The sequence below is a fragment of the Bos mutus genome, chromosome 29 (assembly GCF_027580195.1).
Source record: "Bos mutus isolate GX-2022 chromosome 29, NWIPB_WYAK_1.1, whole genome shotgun sequence".
Taxonomy (NCBI): Eukaryota; Metazoa; Chordata; class Mammalia; order Artiodactyla; family Bovidae; genus Bos; species Bos mutus.
The window spans coordinates 23809431-23834113 of NC_091645.1; the positions used below are offsets into that span (position 1 = coordinate 23809431).

The 24683-nt window shown below is 36.1% G+C and overlaps 1 protein-coding gene across 1 annotated transcript in view; it reads right to left on the bottom strand.

The window, feature by feature from the left end:
- Positions 1–24683, bottom strand: part of PRMT3 (protein arginine methyltransferase 3) — a 122806-nt gene that overhangs the window by 88158 nt on the left and 9965 nt on the right. The window contains exons 8-9 of the mRNA XM_005891851.2: positions 20929–20994; positions 14324–14445 (exon numbers count right to left, since the gene is read on the bottom strand). Of these exons, the coding sequence (XP_005891913.2) occupies positions 14324–14445; positions 20929–20994 (188 nt within the window). The remainder of the gene's footprint in view (positions 1–14323; positions 14446–20928; positions 20995–24683) is intronic.

A 24683-nucleotide genomic window follows, 5' to 3' on the forward strand; every position in this document is an offset into this window, starting at 1 on the left:
TCCCAGGGTCAAAAGGATATTTCAACACACTCCAATCAATGTGATACACCACATCAACAAAAGACAAGACAAAACCACATGATCATCTCAATAGATGTAGAAAAAGCATCTACTGAAAAAAATTCAACATAAATTCACAATAAAAACTCTTATCAATGTGGTGACAGAGAGAACATATTTCAAATAATAAAAGCCATTTATGAGAAATCTACAGCCAACATATACTCAATGGTGGAAAAGCTGAAAGCCTTCCAACTGACTACAGGAAGAAGACAAGAATGTCCACTCTCATTGCTTCTGTTTAGCATAGTATTAGAAGTCCTAGACACAGCAATGAAACAAGAAATAAAAGGTATCCAAATTGGAAGGGAAGAGGTAAAACTGTCATGATATACAGATGATATGATACTTAACTCTAAAGCCTTCACACAAAAACTACTAGAACTGATAAACAAATTCAGGAAAGTAGCAGATTAATATACAAAAATCCACTGCATTTCTTTACACTGAAATAGGAAAAAAAAATCTCTAGAAATACTGAGGATAAACTTGATCAAGGTGAAAGACTTATACACTGTGAACTATAAAACACTGATAAAGGAAACTGAAGACAATTTAAAGAAATGGAAAGATATCCCATGCTCTTGGACTGGAAGAACTAATATTGTTAAAATGGTCATACTACCCAAAGCAAGCCAAAGATTTAATGTGATCCCTATCAAATTACCCATGACATTTTTCAAAGAACTAGACAAATAATTCTAAAATTTATATGGAATCACAAAAGGCTCAGAATTGCCAAAGAAATCCTGAGGAAAAAGAACAAAGCTGGAGTTCCTGAAATTCAGACTATGCTATAAAGCTACAGCCATCAAAACATAGTATTGGCACAAAAAGAGACATATGGGTCAAGGGAACCGAAAAGAGCCCCAAAATAAACCACATACCTTCAGTCAATGAATCTCTGACGTAAGAGGCAAGAATATACAATGGAGAAAAAGAAAGACTCTTCAGCAAGTGGTGGTGGGAAAGGTGAATAACAACATATGTATCAATGAAGTCAGAATACTCCCTCACAGCATATATAAAAATAAACTCAAAATGGCTTAAAGACTCAAAGACATGACACCATAAAATTCCTAAGAGAAAACATAGGCAAAACAATCTCTGACATACATAACAATGTTTTCTTAGGTCAGTCTTCCAAGGCAATAGAAATAAAAGCAAAAATAAACAAATGGGACCTAATCAAACTGATAACCTTTGCACAGCAAAGGAAACCATAAATAAAACAGAAAGACCACCTACAGACTGGGAGAAAATATTTGCAAATGATGCAGCAGACAAGGGCTTAATTCCCAGAATATACAAACAGCTCATACAATGACCAAAAAAAAAAAAAAACCCAAAAAACAATTCAATAAAAAAAATAGAGAGAAGACCTAAATAGGCATTTCTCTGAAGAGATACAGATGGTCAACAGGCACATTAAAAGATGCTCATTATCACTACTAATTATTAGAGAAATATAAATCAAAACTATATTATACTACCTCTTTGATCAGAATGACCATCATTAAAAATTCTACAATTAACAAATGCTGAAGAGGGTGTGGAGAAATGGGAACCCTCCTACACTGCTGGTGGGAATGTGAACTGGTGCAGCCACTATGGAAAACATTATGGAGGTTCCTTTAAAAATTAAAAATAGAACTACCATATGATCCAGTAATTCCACTCTTAGGTAAATATTAAAAAAAAAGAAACATTAATTCAAAAAGATACATTCACCATCATGTTCACAGCAGTACTATACACAGAAGCCAGGACATGGAAGCTACCCAAGTGTCCATCAACAGATCACTGGATTAATAAGATATGGCAGGGACTTTCCTCATGGTCCAGTGATTAAGAATCTGCCTTGTAATGCAGGCTCGATCCCTGGTCGGGGAACTAAGATCTCACATGCCGCAGAACAACTAAGCCTATGTGCCATGACAACTGGGCCCTCACACTGTGGAGCCCGTGTGCCACAGCTTTTGAAGGTCGAGCACTCTGCAGTCTACGCGCGGCAACTATTGAGCCCTCGTGCCACAACCAGAGTCTCTAGGCCACAACAAAAGATCCCATGTGCTACAACTGAGTCCAGGGGCAGCCAAATAAATTTTTTTTTTTAAGATCTCACACACACAGAGATACACACAATGAAATATTACCCAGCCATTAAAATATGAAATGTGGATGGACCTAGAGCATACCACGCTTAGTGAAGTCAGAGAAAGACACTGTATGACATCATTCATATGTGAAATTTAGAAAGTAACAGAAATGAATGTATACACAAAACAGAAACAGATTCACATAAATAGAATTCAAACTTATGGTTACCAAAGGGGAAAGGCGGCACGAGGAGAGGGCAGGAATAAATTAGGAGTTTGGGATTAGCAGATACAAAGTGCTATATATAAAATAGATACAAACAAGGTCCTACTGAATAGCACAGAGAACTATACTCAATATCTTATAATAAACCATAATGGAAAAGAATATATATATGTATAACTGATTCACTCTGCTGTACACCAGGAACTAATACAGCACTGTAAATCATATCAATTTAAAAATTATGTATCACATTTAAAAATACATAATAAAATATTAAGCACCTTAATACTTTTACTGCTGTAATAACTTATTTATAGTTTATTTCTGATATCTATATTCATAAACATACTACTAGGGAACATGAAAAGTCTTGATCCTTCATTTCCAATTCTTGTATCTTTCTTTTATTGCCTTGTTCCATTGTCCAGGATCTCCTTTACACTGCTGAATAGAAGAGATGATGGCAAGTGTCCCTGTCCTGTTCCTGAACTTAAACTTTCAAAGCTTCATCAAGCTGTGGGCTGTAGTTTTTGTTTTTGGATATACACTGTATCATGTTATGATATAACACATTCCAATTCTAGTTTGCTAAGAGTTTAATATATAGACTGAAAGGATATGGAATTTTATCAAACTTTCTCTCCTGAGATACATCAATAAATTTTTATGGTTAATTTTCTCAAATTAACCAAACTTGTATTCCTGGGATAAACTTTATCTTCCAGTATATTGCTTGATAGGCTTTCCCAATAGCTCAGAAGGTACAGAATCTGCTTGCAATGTAGGAAACCCAGGTAGGGAAGATCCCCTGGAGAAGGGCTTGGCAACCCACTCCAGTATTCTTACCTGGAGAATTCCATGGACAAAGGAGCCTGGTGGGCTACAGTCCAAGGGCTTGCAAGAGTCAGACACAACTGAGCAACTAAGCACACACTGCTCAATTAAGTTTTCTAATAGTTTGAATAGGATGTTCTCCATATATGTTCATAAATGATTGACCTGTAAGTTTTTGTCCTGCCTTAGCAGAGTTCTGGTATAAAGGTTATACTGGCCTCATATATGTACGCTTGATTCCTGACAAAGATGACAGTACAAAGTAGAGGGGATAAAATGGTCTTTGGAACAACTAGGTCATTTTTAAACAGATTAATACTACTATTACTACTGCTACTAAGTTTTAAAAAGTTGGACCACTACCTCATACCATATACAAAAACAATGCCAAGTAGATTACAAATCTAAATATTTTTTAAAAAACTATAAAATTTTACACAAGAATACAGGAAAACACCTCCATAAGGATTTTTACCCAATTCACATATAGTGATAACCATAAACAATGATGATGATACATGAAAACTGAGAATTTCAGTACATCAAAAGATACTTGGAGAGAGTAAAAAAGCAAGATAGAAGAATTTTTTCATTACATAAAGCTTACAAACATTTCAAACACACATACAAAATAAAGACTGTCTACAAATAAATAAGAAAAAGGCCCAAGTCAATGGAAACGCGAACAAAAGACAAACACATACTTCACAGAAAAGGAAATCCAAATGCCAATAATCACAGGAAAAAGTGCTCAGTCACATTAACAATCACAGAAATGCAAATTTAAATTTCAATGAGACACTGCTATACAACCAACTGGAATAAGTTCTTAAAGGTAGGCAATACCAACCCAAACTGTTACATACTACTGGTAGAAGTATAAATTGGTATTACCACCATATTGCCAAGTATAAATTGGCAATACCAGGGAAATCTGAAGACATGTATTCCCTAAAGTCTGCACTATTTTTTAAACATATACCTCACAGATGTGTACCAAGCACATGGACAAAAAGGTTCATAACAAAATCGTTCTAAATAGACCTAAACCGGAAAACACAAAAATTCCCGTCAAGAATAGAAAAGATAAATTGGGATATACTAATCAATACCATTCTATGTAACAATAAACATAAATGAACGCTAAAAATGTTGAACAAAACAAGCTAGACTAAAATAATGCATAATAAATGATTAAAGTGAAATATAAAGCAATATTAAGGAAGTGATTACTACAAAAGCCAGGATGGTCATTACCCAATCAAGCATGGAGAGCATCTTACTGAGAAAGGACAGATGGAGAGGGGAGGAAATCTAAAGTGCTGGAAATATTCTTTCCTATTACTTATTTGTACTTATGTTACCACGTAATTTATGTGCTATGTACTTTTTAATATGTGCATTTCAGACAAAGGTTAAAAAGGATGCTTATATCATATTTGAGCTTTTTAAAAGAGGTATTCAATAAAATTCTCTATGATGAAATTGCTGTAGTTGATTACATTTACTGAAATATTTTATTAAGGCTTAATAAGTACAAACACTTCAAAAGAAACAAAGAGCAATATTCTTGGAAGATCACAATGTTCCTACAGCCTTAGAAATATTTTCAGGATGCTCATGCTGAAACAAGACATGTCCTGTAAAAGGCCATCTGCTCAGGCTGTTTATTGTCTACTACAAGTCATAATCCTATCTGCCTCAGTAATTACTTGTTGGAATATAAATACAACTGGAAAGATTAAGATTTCAGGGAATACACAGAAAAACAGACAAAAGGCCATAATTCCCAGTGATTCTGTATTAAAACATTGCAACACAGACGTGATTCACAGAGATAATCCCATTTGCGAGCCTGCTCATCTTAATCACCACCTGATTTTACCATTCATGAAAAAAACTATAGATTTTTACTTACTTTTCTTCTCTCAAGAGGCCAATCACTAAACATTACTTTAGCATAAAAAGCATTCCAAATGAATTCTATCTCTGAAAACACCTGCTCAAAAAGTAGCATAGCTTTAATTTTCAGAAATACAACACCATAATATAAAGGGTATGTTAAGTAAGTCTCTTAACTAATCCAATAAACACTGAAATTATTTTTCCGAGTGGATATTTTGTTAGAGCAATAATCACTATCTTATATTATTTCCTATCTCAGAAGCAGCAATTTAACTTTTATCTCATGATACAGGGACATCATCATGAGTAATTACCTGATACTGGGCTTACAGAGATAAGAGAGAGAGAGTTCATGCACTTAAGAACATGGTCTAAGGCACTGAGAAAGGTAAAGAACACAGGCTTCATAGGAGCTAATATAAGAAGACCTTAACTGAATGACATTCGATTTTAATCAGAAAAAGACAGAGCATCCATAAAGATATGTATGAATATGGGGGTAAAAAAGGGTGCCTCATCTATGTATGCACAAACTGCCTGTGTGTGTGTGTGTGTGTGTGTGTGTGTGTGTGTGTATGGAAGACAAATTGCAAATGTGAAGAGCTAAAAATAGTTTAGTATGATTAGAGCAGCAAGAGGCAGTATGTAGTGACAAAGATGGGAAGTAGTCAGAGGTAATGCTAAGGAGTCTAGTTTTTAGAGGCAATGAGGAGCCATTTCAGGATTTTTAGAATGAGAAAGGAGAAGGCAATGGCAACACACTCCAGTACGCTTGCCTGGAAAATCCCATTGGATGGAGGAGCCTGGTAGGCTGCAGTCCATAGGGTCGCAAAGAGTCAGACACGACTGAGCGACTTCACTTTCTCTTTTCACTTTCATGCACTGGAGAAGGAAATAGCAACCCACTCCAGTGTTCTTGCCTGGAGAATCGCAGGGATAAGGGAGCCTGGTGGGCTGCTGTCTATGGGATTGCACAGAGTCAGACACGACTGAAGCGACTTAGCAGCAGCAGCAACAGCAGAATGAGAAAACAGGATCAAATTTGTAATGTACTTCTGCCCAATGCAATTTTGATTTAAAAAAGACACAGTCTAGATTCTAACGAAGAACAGGGTCTAGCAGGGAGACAGATGTGTAAACAGCATAAAGTACCAAGTGTTCATACAATGAACATCTTATCAATTAAATGACATTTAAAGTTGGTGACAAAATGACTATAAAATTCACCTAGAAGAATACCTAGGTAATAATTTTTTCAAAATGCATATGGGGGTGGGGTGGGGGGAATACTGTAATACAAAAATATACAAGGCATAATATTGTTTTCAGTTCACTATGGCACCCAAACATACATGTTTCTCCCGTTCCCCAAGCATGCCAAAATGACAACAAAGTAATACAAAATGTAACAAACTGATAAATGCATGGAGATTTTAGATGGTACTATCAAAGAACCAAAGATATAATTCAGTGGAGGAAAAAAGGGTAATCAAACCATTTTGGTAAACGTGTGAGGAAGGATCCAGTGCTCAGTGCACACATCAGAGAAGACTCAAGTGTTGCCCAGAACAGATCTCCCTCTTTTCTTCTGAGGCAGATAACAGAAAACACATACCAATTTCCTTTATTAAGTGTATTTCATGAGCTGTCTCCCTCCCAAATGTATAATTTTTGTTTATAGGTTTTAGGCATGTAGCTAACACTGAGGACATTTACTGTTTTAAGTTAGCAATAGCTTAGCTTCTAATAAAATGGGGGGGTGCGGGGGAAGGTTAGAGAATAATGCAAATTCAAGCAGAAAGATAATGGGTTTTCAGCAAGCTTTGACTATTTCATGTCCTGGGTCTTGAAAACCCATTCACTAATTCAACAAGTATTTACACTGAATACCTGCATGCCTGGTACCCTTCCAGATGGTTGGGGTATGTCCATGAATAAGAAAAAAATCCCTGTCTAACCCTGGAGAGCTGATATTCTAGTAAAGCTTACATTTTCATGTGATAAGTCTTTAAAAAGCCCTACCAAAGTGCTGATAGTGAGATCTCATACCAGGATCAGAGGTAATTTTTAGTCTCTCCATTTTCCTCTCACATCTTCCCAACACAAAAATATCTTTTCACTCCCTTTCTTCCTTTATTTATTTAAAAGAGATGAGAAATGGTAGGAAATCAACCTGGCCACACTAAGAGAGTAGATAACAGAGAGCCAAATAACTCAGCTACTTATATACAAACGCATTAATTCAGATAAGTATATAAAAAATACAAGAATGTGAATGAAGGCATAAATTTAAGCTACATCAAGGAGTAGAAGAAGGATGGATTTGAGAAACAGCAAGGATTCTCACGAGGACTCTATCTCCAGTAAGTCTGCTGGTAAAAGAGAAGGAGAGGTCAAGTATCAGCCCCAGGTTTTCAATTTTAACCTGTGAGAAGAGTTAATGCAGGTCTGTTCTCTTGGTTATCTCTGTAACCATGGCAATAATTCTTGATCAAATCCTAAAAACAAAACTCCTGAACACTCTTATATTTACTGGTTAATGATGCTATTCAATACACCTGAAGATGTGCTGCTGCTGCTGCTAAGTAGCTTCAGTCATGTCTGATTCTGTGCAACCCCACAGACAGAAGCCCACCAGGCTCTGCCACCCCTGGGATTCTCTAGGCAAGAACACTGGAGTGGGTTGCCATGTCCTTCTCCAATGCATTAAAGTGAAAAGTCAAAGTGAAGTTGCTCAGTCGTGTCCGACTCTTCGAGACCCCATGGACTGCAGCCTACCAGGCTCCTCCGTCCAATGGGATTTTCCAGGCAAGAGTACTGGAGTGGGTTGCTATTGCTTTCAACACCTGAAGATGTGAACCAAGACAAATCAGGAGAACAGCATGTGTGAAGTTAACAGAAGATTCCTGATACGCACCTGGCATCTGACACCACTGCACAATGGCTGATCACACAGCGGTCATGTGCCTATGCCACCAGTTAGTTCTCTTTGAGAACCATAAACTGTTAAGACTCGAACTTGCTTGGGTTGAGGCATCTCTTAAGAATCTCTGAGGTTCACAGCTAGAGGGAAAATCACATCTTGCGTGACTCTTGCAAAGAAAGGATTTTGTGGGAGCCTGCAATGTGACCTCTTTACTGATGGGTATCTTTTCTTTGCTGTCCCTGGACTGTATTCTTTGCTATCATAAATCTTAGCAGTGAAGCTGTGAATACAACTTTATACTGAATCATGTGAGTTCTTTCAGTGAATCACTGTAGTCATGGGATCCCCAAGACAGGACCATTAAGTAGACAGGAAATTAAGGAGGTGGCAAGATGTGAGAAAAACAGAATTTAGTCTCCATGTAAACCATCTTAATCACCTTCATTAGAAGACTTTTGAGCAGCAAATTGTTTTTAACCATTTTTATCCTCATCACTGCTTCAAAGTTTCCTTCAGCTTTTACTTCCTTTTTTATTATTTCTATTAAATTTAGAGGACTTCCTGGTTGTTCAGTGGTTAAGAATATGCCTGCCAGGGCAGGAGAGATTCAGACAGAAGAGACTTATGGACACAGGAGGGGAAGGAGAGGGAGGGAGGAATTGAGAGAGTGGCAGAAACATATACATTACCATGTGTAAAACAGGGAACTAAAGGGAAGTTGCTGTGTAGCACAAGGGCTCACCTGGTGCTCTGTGACAGCCTAGAGGGGTGGGACGGGGCAGCAGGTGGGAGGGAGGTTCAAGGAGGAGGGGACATGTGTGTACCTATGGTTGATGTAGGGAGAAACCAACACAACACTGTAAAGCAGAGTTAACCTCTAAGTTAAAAAAAAAAAAAGAATCCACCCGCCAATGCTGTTAACAAGGGTTCGATCCCTGGTCCGGGAAGATTCCACATGCCACGGAGCACCTAAGCCTGTGCACCACAATAACTAAGCCCACACCCTAGAGCCCGCAAGCAACTCCTGAAGCTAGTGCACTCTACAGCAAGAGATGTGCCCACAGTAAGAAGCTGCCACCTCCATGAAGAGTAGCCCCGACTTGAGCAACTAGAGAAAGCCTGCACACGGCAGCAAAGACCTAGCAGAGCTAAAAATAAATAAATAAATGAACAAAAATAAATGAATTCAGAAACAAGATATGACAGAATATCCCTTAATTCAAGAATATATCCTAGTGTATTTTGTGATCTTGTTCCAAATCTTATATATACCACCACTATCTTTAAATTCATTGTGTTAAGTTACTAAGTGCCTAAAAATACTAAGAAGATAAAGCTCTTGTCCTGGAATCTAGAGAAGAACACTTACATGAATATGACAACAGATCTAAGCATAAAAATGAAACAGATCTGTTTCATTTCTAACAGTATTCTAGGCACAGGTAACATAAAAGATTGCATCTTTAAAGTCATAGTGAGACTGAAAGTACTGCATTACAGTCATATGACAGATCAACCTTCTCATGAAAATTTTGCAAAAACATCCAAAAAGCTGAATAATGAGCTTTCCACTGCAGAGTCAAGGCGAAACCAAAGGCAGTCAGAGTAAAGGTAAATATTACCAGAAGCTACCTTTGCTTCCTGAGGGTGAACACTGGATACGATAGCCTGCCAACTGAATAGCTTTGCTATCCTCAGGACATTTATGCTTCTGGAATGATTATTCACCGGAGAGTGAGAGTAAGAAAAAGAAACAATTTTTCATTCCTCCCACGTATGACTTTGAGTTCTATTTGCCCCTACTAATAAAACGTCTTTCATTGCTTTAGAAATGCTACATCTCCCTTTTAAATAAAAGAGATAAAATTATTTTATCATCTTTTTGAGCACAATTCAAGGATTGTTAAGTTGAATATGCTTAAAAGAATATGAAACATGTAATTATTCATCTTTTATGTATGGCAGGAACCAACACAATTCTATAAAACAATTATCCTCCAATTAAAATAAATATATTTAAAAACAAAACAAATCTCTTTCAATCAGTTTGACTTAAAATAGCCAGTGGTAGATTTTATTGGTTGAAATCTAGTTCCATGACTGGTACAATAAAAATTTTTTCCTACTTAAAGAGGGGGGAAAAAAAAACTATCCATCTTTTAGAATTTAAAGTATCTTGTTACAGATGTAAGCTTAGGGAGTTTTACAGAAATTCTGCTGTGTACAAATTTCTAGCAGCAAAAGCAGCCTCAGAATTGCTAAAGACAATTCACAGCCTGCTAATCAGAAGAGCTGCTTTCACTGATTGATGATGGTTCTAGAAAGCCCCAGTGCAATAATAGACAAGTATAAGAGAAGCTAAGAGTAGATTTCAAGGGAGGAGAGTGAATACATAATAAAGCTGACTAAAGCTTGAAACTTTATGGTATAAAAGAATAGAGATCATGAAACAGAATACAGAAAAGAGAGTCAGCATATGTTGGTGGGATAGCGGCAAGAAATGATCATTTCAGAAACATAACCAATCAAATGTAAAGTATTATTGGAGGCATTGGTGCCAAATCAAACATATCACTGTAATTATCTATTAATATTATCATAATTACTACTAACATTTAGTAAGCAGTTACATGTCAACCGGGCTGCTCTGGTGGCTCAGACTGTAAAGAATCCGCCTGCAATGCAGGAGACCTGGGTTCAATTCCTGGGTTGGTAAGATCCCCTGGAGAAGGGCAACAGCTACCCACTGCCAGTATTCTGGCCTGGAGAATTCCACAGACGGAGGAGCCTGGGGTCCATGGGGTCACATTTGAGTCCGTGGGGTCGCAAAGAGTCGGACACGACCGAGAAACTTTCACTTCACTTCACTTACATGGCAGCCACTTTGCAAAACACTATAAGTGGATTCAATCTTTATAACAATCTTATGAGACAGATACTACCATCAACCTCATTTTATAAATGAAGAAACCAGGGTTAAAGAAGTTAAGCAATTTTCCATTAGCATAAAGCTAGTCAAAAAGCCAAAGTTAGAAATCAAGTCATATGGTTCTAGATGCTGAGAGAAGTATGCTATTCTGCTTTCTCATCTGGTAGAAAAATGAGCCAGAAAATGCTGCAGACATTAACAATAAACTGTTTCATGAAAATTCTTTTATAGATAAATCCACAAACAGAAGAACAGAGGTTATTTCATCCACAGTGTACATTTCAAGTTTTTGAATGGAAAACAACGGAGAGATACTATGAACACTACGGAAATAGCTATCTTATCTTTTCACAATATAAAAAAGGCAAAGGAGAACATCTTTGAAGTAAAGTATAATGTTGGCTCATCCAAAACATAAAGGTCTAATATTCAAACGCTATAGGTTCTAAGTAAAGCAAACTACTGGCCACAATAAATATGTGCCCTGTGAGCAGTGCAGTGGAGACACAGCATAGTAGACTGGCTGTCAGGATCAACTATGGGATCCAATCCTGGCACTACTACAAATAAGGAAACGGATGTGCTCTCCATGTCTCAATTGCTTAATCTCTACTAAAAAAAAAATATTATACTGTTTTTGTACCTACCTCAAAAAAAAAATTCAATACAAAGTACTAAGTTAATGTTAGCAACTTTTATTATTAAGTTGAAGTGCCTAAAACTGAATACTAAGTCACTTTCAATAAATGCTCTCATGTAAAATTTCTATATATTCCAGCACTAACTTTTATACACAAAGAATCTGAATATAATCATTGTAAAAATGTATTTCTAAAACATCACTAGGAATTAGGGCTTCTGTGAAATAAAATGAAAACCAAATGAGTGGTATCACCATCTTTTTCTTCCACAGAGGAATTACAATGAGAGTACATTGGACCCTCCTGGTAGTGCAGTGGTGAAGAACCCGCCTGCCAACGCAGGGGACATGGGTTCAATCCCTGGACGGGGAAGATCCCACATACCACGGGGCAACTAAGCTCATGCACCTCAACTACTGAGCCCGAGCTCTAGAGCCTACGAGTACCAACTACAAAGCCCAAAAACCTAGAGGCCATGCGCCACAAGAGAAGCCACCACACTGAGAAGCCTGCACACCACAACAAAGACAGACCCCACTCAAGGCAACTCAAGTCGGCACACAGCAACAAAGACCCAGAGCAGCCAAAAATAAATAATTTTTTTAAAGTATTCTTAAAAAAAAATGAGAGCACATCTAGTCTCACAGAAATCAAAAATGACAAATAAATATATACATGAACATGGGTCTCCCATATTTCTAATAGAAATATCTTACCATAATCTAACTATCAACAATAAATTTTGTTAATTTACGTAAAACAATCTCTTCTCTGGGATATCAGTTCTCATACCTGTTTGGAAAGCAAGGTGCAAGCAAGACAGGGTGCTATTTACAGAATCTGCAAAATGATGTTGTAGTTAATGGTAACAAAAACTAAAAAAAAACTTTCTCAGATTATGGAATTGTATACACACATGCAACACATATGCACATTCTCCAATATGAAAATAATAACCACCATCCTCTATCTATGAAAAAAATCTAAGCAAGAGCAATGTCATTTTTTCATTAACATTCATTTGGTGCTTGTTAACAGTAACAGTTGTTAACTTCTGAATACCTACTACATGTCAGGTCAGGCAATATGCCAAAGAGACTGAGGTGTGTATTTTACTTACCACTTATTTACCTTGTTCATAACCATTACTGACTCCTTATCATCATTACTCTCATTTTTACAATGAAACAGCTGAGGTTTCAAAGAGGTTAGATATTTAATCGAAGTTCAAACAATGGGGAAGGCGCAGAGCAAGGACTCAAAACTGTCCAACTGAAACTTTTCATGTATGTGCTTAGTTGCTCAGTCATGTCTGACTCTTTGCAACCCCATGGACTGTAGCCAGCCAGGCTCCTCTGTCCATGGGATTCTCCAGGCAAGAATACTGGAGTGGGTTGCCATGCTCTCCTCCAGGGGATCTTCCCAAGCCAGGGATCAAACCCAGGTCTCTTGCCTGCAAGCGGTTTCTTAACCTCTGAGCCATGAGGGAAGCCTGAAACTTTGCATGCTTAACCACAACACTACACTCTACACTATGCAATAAAATTGTAAATTTAAACATTTTACACAATTGTATTTATTTAAATGTTATACAAACCAGAAAAGATCAACATTAATCAATTTTAAGAATAAAATATACACATCAGTGAGAGGACCATTGAAGGATCACTGCCAAGAATGTAACGTAAGCATGGTGAAAGTTGTTTAGAGAGTATACCTTTAATGTTCTCCCTCTAAAATAGAAATGGTAATTATTGGGTTGGCCAAGAAGTTGATTTGGGATTTTCTGTAAGATGTAAGGGAAAACCGGAACAAACTTTTTGGCCAACCCAATATTTCCTGTGACACAATGGAGATGCTAAGTAACACTACGGTGGCAGCTGTTATGTTAATACATTAATGTAGCAAAGAAATACACTTATAATTCGTTTTCATTAAAGTCACACAATGTTATGTGTCAATTATATCTTAATAACCCTGGGGGGAAAAAGAATTGCTGAGAAGCCTGTTATTAAAATTATTTTGGAAATTACTCAAGAGTTGCAAATGTAACATGCTTTGGTTAAGTACACAACTAACCAAATCTAGTTTTATAAGTTGTAATTCAAATAAAGGTCTTCTTACTAGAATATAAACCAACTGTAAAATCAACCACTGGTCAATTAACCTAACTTAATTCCTCAAAGAGAGGATGTATTTTTAGAGAATAAAATTAAGTTTTAGGGGATAAACTAAATCCACTCTAATCTGTGTGTAGCCATTTTGGACTTCACATTTTAATTTGAGGAGGCACAGGGCTACCAGTACTGTTAAAAGGAAAATGATAACCTTTAGTTTTCTTTTAGCTGAACTGTTATCTGGTAAACAAAATACTGATATATTGACTTTTGTAGCCCATTTTCTAACATTACCCTATACATCCATGATTTCTAATTTAATATTATTATAATTAGCATATCCATAGTCATAATTGAAAAGATAGAAAACTATATAAAAATAATTCTCATAATAAGGAAAGTGAAAAGACTGTTCATACTTCAAACATGTTTAGGTCAATTCAACTTAAAATCTTACTGTGCTGGAATGAAATTTTACTCAAAGATAAGGGCTTTAGGTCTGCACTGGACAGCTCTTAAAGACAAGAAAATCTCCTAATCATCAAATTTAAAAATAATCTTAACTCAAGCCTTAAAATGCATTTACCTAATGATATCCATTGCCTGGTAAAGTATTTCAGACTGATCAACTCCAAGAACCTTCTTTGCCCCTGCTTTAGCAGCAAACATAGAGAGAATTCCAGTTCCACAACCAACATCCAAAACTACCTGGTATAAAAATAAAAGAAAAAGAATACATGTTATTGAGAAGGTCTAGTACTCTTGCCTGGAAAATCCCATGGACGGAGGAGCCTGGTGGGCTGCAGTCCATGGGGTCGCAAAGAGTCAGACACGACTGAACGACTTCACTTTCACTTTTCACTTTCATGCACTGGAGAAGGAAATGGCAACCCACTCCAGTGTTCTTGCCTGGAGAATCCCAGGAACGGGGGAGCCTGGTGGGCTGCCATTTATGGGGTTGCACAGAGTCGGACACGACTGAAGTGACTTAGCAGCCTTAGCAGCAACACTTTAAATCCTATTCATACGTGATGATGTTTCTGGCTAGGAATAGACAACAAAATTTAAACTTCACCAAACATGGTAATAATTTCTACTTGGGTAAATGGAACATATAATTACATTATTTTAAATTCATAACTGTTTTGGCCACAGTTTATTGTAATCATATGCAACAATGTAAATTTAAGAAATGTTTTATATGAAATGAGCAATTTCCACAGACTTACTAGGGAAGTTGTCTGTCTTTTATTTCCTTATTGTATGCATGCTCTAATTTAGGTTCAGTAATCCTAAATTTTAACAGAAATAAGCTTTCTCAAGTTTGAGTACCAGAAGTTAACCTAAGCAGGATAGTCTGATCCAAACAATTTAAAAATGGTTATAATATAGAATATTGTCATACCCACTCCACTTCCAAAGTTTAATATTTAACTCATTTAATTATAGAGATACAATAAAAAATAGGCTTTTAAGAATTCAGTAACTTGAGAATTTAAGTTTTCAAAAGATATTCATTACCAATGGTAGTAACAGTAAGAAGAATGAAATTTAATATGTTATTGGGATTGGAATGTAATAATTATTTCTAATCAAGAATTTCATATGGTTCTTCCCAGAATAATAATAATGAAACCTGCATGGTTCACAGTAAAATAAATAAATAAATAAACAAAACAAATTACCAAGGAAACACATTAAGCAAAATACTCAGAAACAACCAAGAATAGACAGTAATAGGGAATAGTAGTGTGATAAAGAAAACTCAAGCACAGAGCAGAGCTTAGGGCAAGGGGAGAGGACACACACACTCTTTTAGAATTTTAAATAGGTCCATGAAGCGCTTTTCCTAGCAAGAATATTGGAATGGATTTCCATTTCCTTCTCCAGGGGATCTTTCCGACCCAGGGATCAAACCCATGAGACGTCTCCTGCTTGGCAGTAGATTCTTTACCACTGCACCACCGGGGAAGCCACTGTTAGAAAAACACACCTAAAATTTACCTATCGTGTTGTTCAATCTACAGGGCTTCCCTCGTGGCTCAACAGTAAAGAATCTGCCAGCAATGCAGGAGATGCAGGTTCAATCCCTGGGTTGGGAAGATCTGAAGGAGGAATTGGCAACCCACTCCAGTATTCTAGCCTGGGAAATCCCACTGACAGAGGAGCCTGGTGGGCTATAGTTCACGGGATTGCAAAGAGTCAGACAAGACTGAGCAACTGAGCAATGTTCAATCTATGTAAATGAATCTTTGTAAATGAACTTATTTACAAAACAGAAACAGACTCACATGCTTAAAGAACAAACTTATGGTTGCCGGAGCAGGGCGAATTGGGGGAAGAGATAGTCAGGAAGTTTGGGATGGACATGTACACACTGCTTTATTTAAAATGGAAACCAATAAGGACCTACCGTATAGCACAGGGAACTGTGCTCAATCAAACAGCCTGGATGGGAGAGGAGTTTGGGGGAGAATGGACACATGTATATGTATGGCTGAGTCCCTTTGCTATCTATCTGAAACTATCATAACATTGTTAACTGGCTGCTGCTGCTGCTGCTGCTGCTGCTGCTAAGTCGCTTCAGTCGTGTCCAACTCTGTGCGATCCCATAGATGGCAGCCCATCAGGCTTCCCCATCCCTGAGATTCTCCAGGCAAGAACACTGGAGTGGGTTGTCATTTCCTTCTCCAATGCATGAAAGTGAAAAGTGAAAGTGAAGTTGCTCAGTCGTCTCCGACTCCTAGCAACCCCATGGACTGCAGCCTACCAGGCTCCTCTGTCCGTGGGATTTTTCAGGCAAGAGTATTGAGTGGGGTGCCATCGCCTTCTCCGTTAACTGGCTATACTCCAATATAAAATAAAATTTTTTTAAAAAGAATCTATTACATTGTTCAACAACTACTTTTTCACTAGGTAATATATTCATTTTTCCACAAGCCTAAGAGAATCAGCTTGTCTATTTTTTTTTTAAGTCTTAGTATTTTTATGGGGACTGAACTAAAACATAAATTTATAGAACACAATTTCATTTTGTGTTTTCTATTCAGGAACATGGTAAGAACTTCAATTTGTTTTAATCATCTTTTATGTTCCTCAGGAGTGTGGCATTTTTTAAAAATCTTTTTCATTTAAGTCCTGCATACTCAAGTCTGTTCCTATGCATTTTATCTTCTGCACTGTTTACTAGTATAAGGGAAGTCTGTTTCATTACATTTTTAAAATATACCAGAACTGACTCCAGAGGAGAGAATCTAAATAGTCTTAATTTCTATTGAAGAAATAAGGTTGTCAAAAGGCTGCTACTCTGTGTCCCCTATCCTCTCTGCCCCTCTTAGAAGGTTGAGGCTGCTTAGGGAGAATGCGACTGTCCCTGACCGTAATGTTACCTGTTTGGGTGAGTCAGCACATTTTAACATAACCACTTCATACATTAAGAGAGTTCAAAACTGTAAAATGAAATCTATAAAATACCACTGCAAAACCATTTTTTTAAGTTACAAATAAATATACTAACCACACCATCAAGTAAATACTGTAACGCAGAGCATATATATTTACAGCATGGTTATAGTATATCAACCTGAAATGTTACATGGCATAAAATAATAAAATGTAAAAATATATACAACACAACAGTAAGTGATGACTTCCCAGAAACTTTCACTGAAATATTTGCAAAGTTAAAAATAAAAGATCAGTGTAGAATTTACCAAGTTTGACAGCACAGTGCTTTGGCAATGGTGCTTGGGAATATTGAATATCAACATTCATGCAGTTTCTGGAAAGACAAGCTGGCAGCACGAACTCCATCCAGGGTAGAACCTTTCTGAACCAGAGAGTTCTCTGCAAGAATTTATCTTATTATTCTATTCCTACATTTATAAAAAGATTTTTTATATTTTATATTTTTACATGCATTATTTCTAATATAAAAAATTAGAACTATGACCAATTTACACTGAATTTTTGAGCCATTAAAATAACATTAAATAAGGGATTATCTTAGAGAAACTGCCAAGTGACAACAACGAAGTACAGCAGGATATATATCATGTACTCCAATTAGAGTATGTATTATCTTGTAAAACTACACACACACATAATTTATATGCATATATATATATAAAATCTTAATTCTTTCTGAAGGAAAGAGAGCTTTAGAGAAAGAAACAGATTCAGGATCATACAGTGGGTAATTTAAAGCCTGACTCAAACATAGGTCAAGCTGCTTTTTTAAAAGTGCATACTTAAATTATATTTTTAGTTGCATACTAATTATTTATTACATCTAGCTCAGAGTTAGGTATTTGGGCAAATAAACTAAAACTTGATAGAACCAATAAAGAGGGAGAATGATAATAAAATACACTATTTTATAAAACAATGAAGGAATGTATATAAAACATTTTAACTGTAGATAATAATCAAAAGCATAAAAAAGGCACCAAACTGTGAATGTCTTCAATGAACTACAAATAGAAATTAATTATAAGTGAGCGATAACAAGATTATGCCACCGAAAGTTAAATTAAATCTGAGAAACCATATGGCCTCCACAGGAGCTTTGTGAATTAAAACAATATTAAGAAAGGAAAGAAGGAAAGGAAGCAGGAAGGATGGAGGGAGAGGAAAAGAAATTTTAATCCCTTTTCTGAAAAATCAACTTCTACCATGCCCTAAACAATATATAATACAGAAGCTAGAGCTGTGATATGAAATTTATCTACCTAATGAAGAAAAATGAAAACAAAAACAATGGTATAAAACTTAAGAAGACATATTATTCCATACATTTTTAAAAAGAACTATATTTAAGAAATTTCATGAACATGTTCTGTCATGCCACACAGGACCTATGCATGAAAAATAATGAGAATTAAAAAGTCATTAATGAATCCCACCCTAATTATTTTCTCCTTAAAGTACAGGGGCACAGGGTTAAGGGCACTAGACTAGGACTAAAACCTTCAAGTCCTGTTTTTTTAGTTGCCTATTTTAGGACAAGTCTTAAACCTATTGGTTTCAAATTCCTCATGTATTAAATGGAGATAAATACCTACCATCCCTAGTTACGGTATATTATACAGCAAAGAGACAACACATTTGAAAATCTATAAATTATCCAACACTATTTAAATGTATGGTAGTATATTTTCCACATCTGCAGCCATAGTATAATACAAAGAAGAGTATTCCAAATCACATAAAATCTCCAGATTACTACTGTTAATTACGGAGAATTATATCCTGAATATGCTTTAAAGAGTTAGAAATTGATACATATTTGATCAATTTTTGAATTACATAAGAAAATAGTGAAAAGACAAAAGTATTAGTAATCATAAGATTAATCAGGAAATTAAGTAATTATGAATATTTCTATGTATATGAAACACATCGTACTGGGTTCATAGACCTGTACACAGTCATTATCTGCTTTTAATTTTTTATTTGTAACTTATAGAAATACCATATATATTATACACTTTTGGACAAAATACATGACCATGGAAAATATATAAAGTTTATTTTATGTTGTACCTACTGCTTTTACTGAAGAGATTAAATCTGCCACAGTTAGGAGAGGGCTTCTTAATAAATTAGAAGTATTTTTCCTTAGTATTTTGGCTAACATGCTTTCTTTTATCAATGTGTGGTTAGGTTTGCTTGGCATTTATGGTTTCTCAAGAGTATATATGTGTTACTCCAACCAACATAAAACTCAGGAAAACAGTCTTTTCAATATATTAAGGTTGTGGGTCACTACTGCAATATCATATAAGGTCCATGAAATAACTTTAGAAAAGTATCTTTTAAAATGAAGGCAAACTACGAAAACCTGATGTTACCAGTATACATAGTCTTGAAGTAGAAAGTGTGTGTGTATGTTAGTCACTCAGTCATGTCTGACTCTTTGCAATCTCATGAACTGTAGCCCACCAGGCTCCTCTGTCCATGGGATTCTCCAGGCAAAAATGCTGGAGTGGGTTGCCATACCCTTCTTCAGGGGATCCTCCCGACCCAGGGATCGAACCCAGGTCTCCCACACTGCAGGCAGATACTTTACCATCTGAGCCACCTGGGAAGACCCTGAAGGAGAAAGAGAGGGGGAAAATTTCCAAGCAAAGGTATGTGAGTGGCAGAGACAATCATATACTAGACTAAATTAGTGGACTAACTTCCAGTAAGGTGGAACAAATAGAAAACCTGAACTCTTAGGTACCATGCCAATGTAGAGAAGGAGGTAAAGAGAAAGTGAAGAAAAAATGGAAAAATTCACAAGGGACGAAAAAATATATGACACAAATTTCACACATATACTCATACACACCATGAAAGATCATCTCTGAAATAACCAGAGGCAATATAAAGACTAATTGTAAAATATAAAGTATCTCATAAAATGGTCTCAAAAAAGAGCACATAATATAAATTCTACCTGAAAATATTTGACCCTATTTACCAAGTGAGTTTTTAAACTAAGTTTTAACTAATTAATGTGAACTAAAATAATAATTAAATGCTTTGATATGGGGTTTATCTTGTACATTTGAAATTAACAAGAATCACAGTAAATCAAAAACATGGTTTAAGAAAAACTTTCCTGACTGAGCAAAGTTTAAGTTAAATCACTATAATTAATGAATTTCAATTAAAAAAGTGTAATGAATAACACCAATCAGCATTTCTGTTAGTATTCTGCACCACAGATCAGCATCACAAAAGTCTTCCATGAAATAAAGCCATTATACATGAAATTGGGCTTCCCTGGTAGCTCAGCTGGTAAAGAATACACCTGCAATGCAGGAGACCTTGGTTCAATTTCTGGGACAGGAAGATCCTCTTGAGAAGGGATAGGCTACCCACTCCAGTCTTCTTGGGCTTTCCTTGTGGCTCAGATGGTAAAGAATCCACCTGCGATGCGTGAGATCTGGGTTTGATCCCTGGGTTGGGAAGAACCCCTGGAGGAGGGCATGGCAACCCACTCCAGTATTCTTGCCTGGAGAATCCCTGTGAACAGAGGAGCCTGGCGGGCTACAGTCCATGGGGTCGCAAAGAGTGGGACACGACTGAGTGACTAAGCACAGTACACACATGAAATCAACTGCTGTCACAATGACCCAAGAGAGTATTTCTGCTACCCAAAATCCACATGAAACATGTAATTCTATAGCCTATGCTACTCACCTTGTCTTTGAAGATATGTGGGTTTTGGTATATAAAATCTCGGTAACTTTCTGTTCGTACTCTGTCCTAGGGCAGAGAAAGGAAAACATCACATTATACTTACAAATAAAATTTTTTAAGGAAGATATCTGCTAATTATCACATACGTTTCTATAGCTACTTCTTGCCTGGAAACCCATGTTTAACCTTTTTTTGCTAGAAGAAAATAATAGGGACTTCCCTGCTGGTCCACTGGCTAAGACTCCAAGCTCTCAATGCAGGGGACTCAGGTTCGATCCCTGGTGGGGGAACTAGATCCCGTAAGCCACAACTAAAGATCTCATGTGGTGAAACTAACACCCAGCACAGACAAATAACTATTTTTTCAAACAGAAAATAAGAACAGTAACAGCAACAACACACAAAGAAAACATTTAATAACATCACTGAAAGTCAAAGAAGACCTAAGTTCTTAAAAATGTACATATTTTTGTCTTGACGTGCACCATCACTATAAGACTTCAAGTGATGATTAATACTAATGGGCCTGATTCCCTGTAGTAGAACTAGGTTAAAATATGAGAGAAAAAAGACAAAACAGACAGATGTGAAAATTACAGTTACATAATGAAAAATGACGGAGAAGGCAATGGCACCCCACTCCAGTACTCTTGCCTGGAAAATCCCACGGATGAAGGAGCCTGGTAGGCTACAGTCCATGGGGTCGCGAAGAGTCGGACACGACTGAGCGACTTCACTTTCACTTTTCTCTTTCCTGCATTGGAGAAGGAAATGGCAACCCACTCCAGTGTTCTTGCCTGGAGAGCCTGGTGGGCTACCGTCTCTGGGGTCGTACAGAGTCAGACACGACTGAAGTGACTTAGCAGCAGCAATGAAAAATGAAGCTAAACTGAGTACAGTTTTCTAAGAAAGTCATCGATCAGCACCTACGTGATTTATAATCCTGTTTTGTTTCTAGAACGGTCTGTAGTAGGAAATGATGCTTAAAAGCCTATAAGCCTAAAAGTAAATCATTGGAGCCCTACAGCCCACATTATGAGACTTCACTCCAGAGTCTCACATGACCTGTAACTCAGGCAGGCACTGAACGTTAACATTTATGTTGGTTCCTGAAGAGTGCAGATTCCCTTTTAAATCACCTCAGCTGAGGCATGTACTGACAGCAAATTAAGCAATAAGGGCACAGTTGCTAAGGGAGTAAAACGAGTCTGATAAAAATATCTCAAACCGGGAATTTTAAATTTCACACTTAGTAAAAAGTAGTTAACATCAAATACTACAACATTTATACCATTCACATCCCTGACAAAACCATGTTCATGCCAATATTGGAATTAAAAAAAAAAGATATATGTCTTAAATTAGAAGCTGTTTTACAGGGGGAATTCCATAATTAATTCCATGTTTTATGATAGTATTAGTTCTAACTGCTTTACAAACAAAATTTTAAATCAGGTTTATTAAATTTATGTATTTTAAGATTATGAGAATCTAATACTCAAATTAATTTAAACATACTATTAAGTAATTAATTTTACAAATCTTTAAAAAAAATACCATTTCCTACATTCTTACTATTTTTATACTCCTCTTACACTATAACCAGTGATTTTTGCTGACACAACAAAACCCACAAAGGGTGAACACGTCAAGAAGGCAGTCATTCAGAAAGCTCTCACCAATCACACTGCTCTAATTTAATCACTAGCGCCCCAACTCCTGTCCTAAATCCATGCACTGCTGCTCAGCTCAACCATAATCCTTCATCCAGCTCTTCCTACACATCCATTTGCTTTCACTCATATGCTCACCCTGGTGCAATGGAATTCAAAGTATACTAAACACAGTGCTTTGGACATAGCAGAGCTTTGATTTAATACATAAATGTTTGAGAAGAAAATCCACTGAATGTGAAAATCCAAACAAATTAAAGACAAGCCCTCAAACCATTCCTAAAAATTTATTCTAACAAAAGACTAAAACTGTTCAATATAAAGTAAGGTAATAAACAAAAATAAAATAATCTTTTGCACTCACCTATTAAAACTAAGAAACACAAAAGAACGAGAGGTTCTTCTGCTTCTCAATATTAAGAAGCAAAATAATCTTTTAAGACTAGGACATGGTGTCATGGAATTATTCCTACAAATATTTTAAAAATTTAAGTATGAGACTAAAGACAACAGAAAAATTATATACTATAAATTTTACTGATATAAGTAACAGCATGTTTTAAAATACAGGCTCATGAAGGTGGACAGAATGCCTGAGTCAGCTACAAATACAATGAGGAAAATGAAGTAAAGAAAAATTATTTAATGGTATTATAGTTTGGATAAATGTTCACCAGGATAAACAATGTTTTTCTTGGGGGGAAAAAACAGAGAGAGAGAGAGATACATCTCAGATTTAAAACATCAGCAGCAACTCCTATCAGAAAGATAAAGTGGCAAAGGATTTTGAAAGTTCATGTCATCTATTCTGCGATCAAATACATCTCTGGAATTCAAAGTTACCTTCATCTTGATTCTAAAAAATAAGATTACAAACTATCCTTATTTATAATCACTAAATAAGGCATATCCAAAATAGTGTCATTAAAATACTGTATCTGAGACTAAGCAACAAAAAAATCCAAATAATATTTTTATAAAAGCCAGGCCAATTCTAAGCATAAAAATAAGTCCTGTATGTATGACTTCTCAATTTTAAATGATTTGTAAAGATCATGTGAGATTCTGGTAGTAGCACAACCTTGAACAAATTGTATGTGCTAAGAATTGTTTTGATAGGAAACAGAAGAAATACTGTGTGACATAAGGCAATATTTCATATTTGCCCACAGTATGTAACTCAGCAAAATATAAAATGGACAAATAGTCTTTTTGAATGAACTATATCCATATTTCCTATGATCCAAGGAGAGGTGATTATACTATATATCAGCTAAGGGGAATTAAGGCATGGGAAGTTATATTAATAAGAATTCTTAAGTGATTCCAGATCTAAAAGTGAAAAGACAGCACTGGGAACTTTCAGCTGGAACTTCTTAATGTATATCAAAAGGACTTAAAGATACTCTATCAGGTATGAAATCCTCTAGTTACTGAAATATAGCTACAAGGGTCCAGGAGAGAGATTTGGAAATAAGTCCAAACTGGATTTCCCAGATGACTGAACCAAGAGCACTCAGATGTACTATCTTCTAGGAGTCTCAGTAACTTACCAGTCTGAAAAATCCAATACAATTTCCCTATCAAAAGCATTAAAGGTTCATGGCATTGAAACTGACGGGGTGATTTAAAATGACGAACATGGGCAAAGAAAAACTCCTTTAAAGAAAATATTCTAGACACAATAAAATTAATTTTAATGAGGAAAAGAGTGTATGTCCATTTCTTTTAAATAAATTCATCCTGGACTTAAAATAATTTATTACTTATAACTGTTATTTGCAATCCTATGCAACTACCCAAGTAACAACAAAAAGCACAACCAACCATGACAAGTCATTAGTGAAGAAATGACATGACATTGCTTTAAAAGACTCCAAATAATTACAATTACTGTTAATCAGCAAACCTCCAACTCTGCAATCCTGCAAAACTGACTCAACAAAATATATACATGTTATTAAATATTCCTGGTTATTTTAAATAGGTATGTTTCAAGGAACACAGTCTTCAGAAGAAATAAATCTTCTGAGGAAGGATTCAAAAGGGAATTTTTCTTTTGTTGGTTTTAAGAAAGAAAAA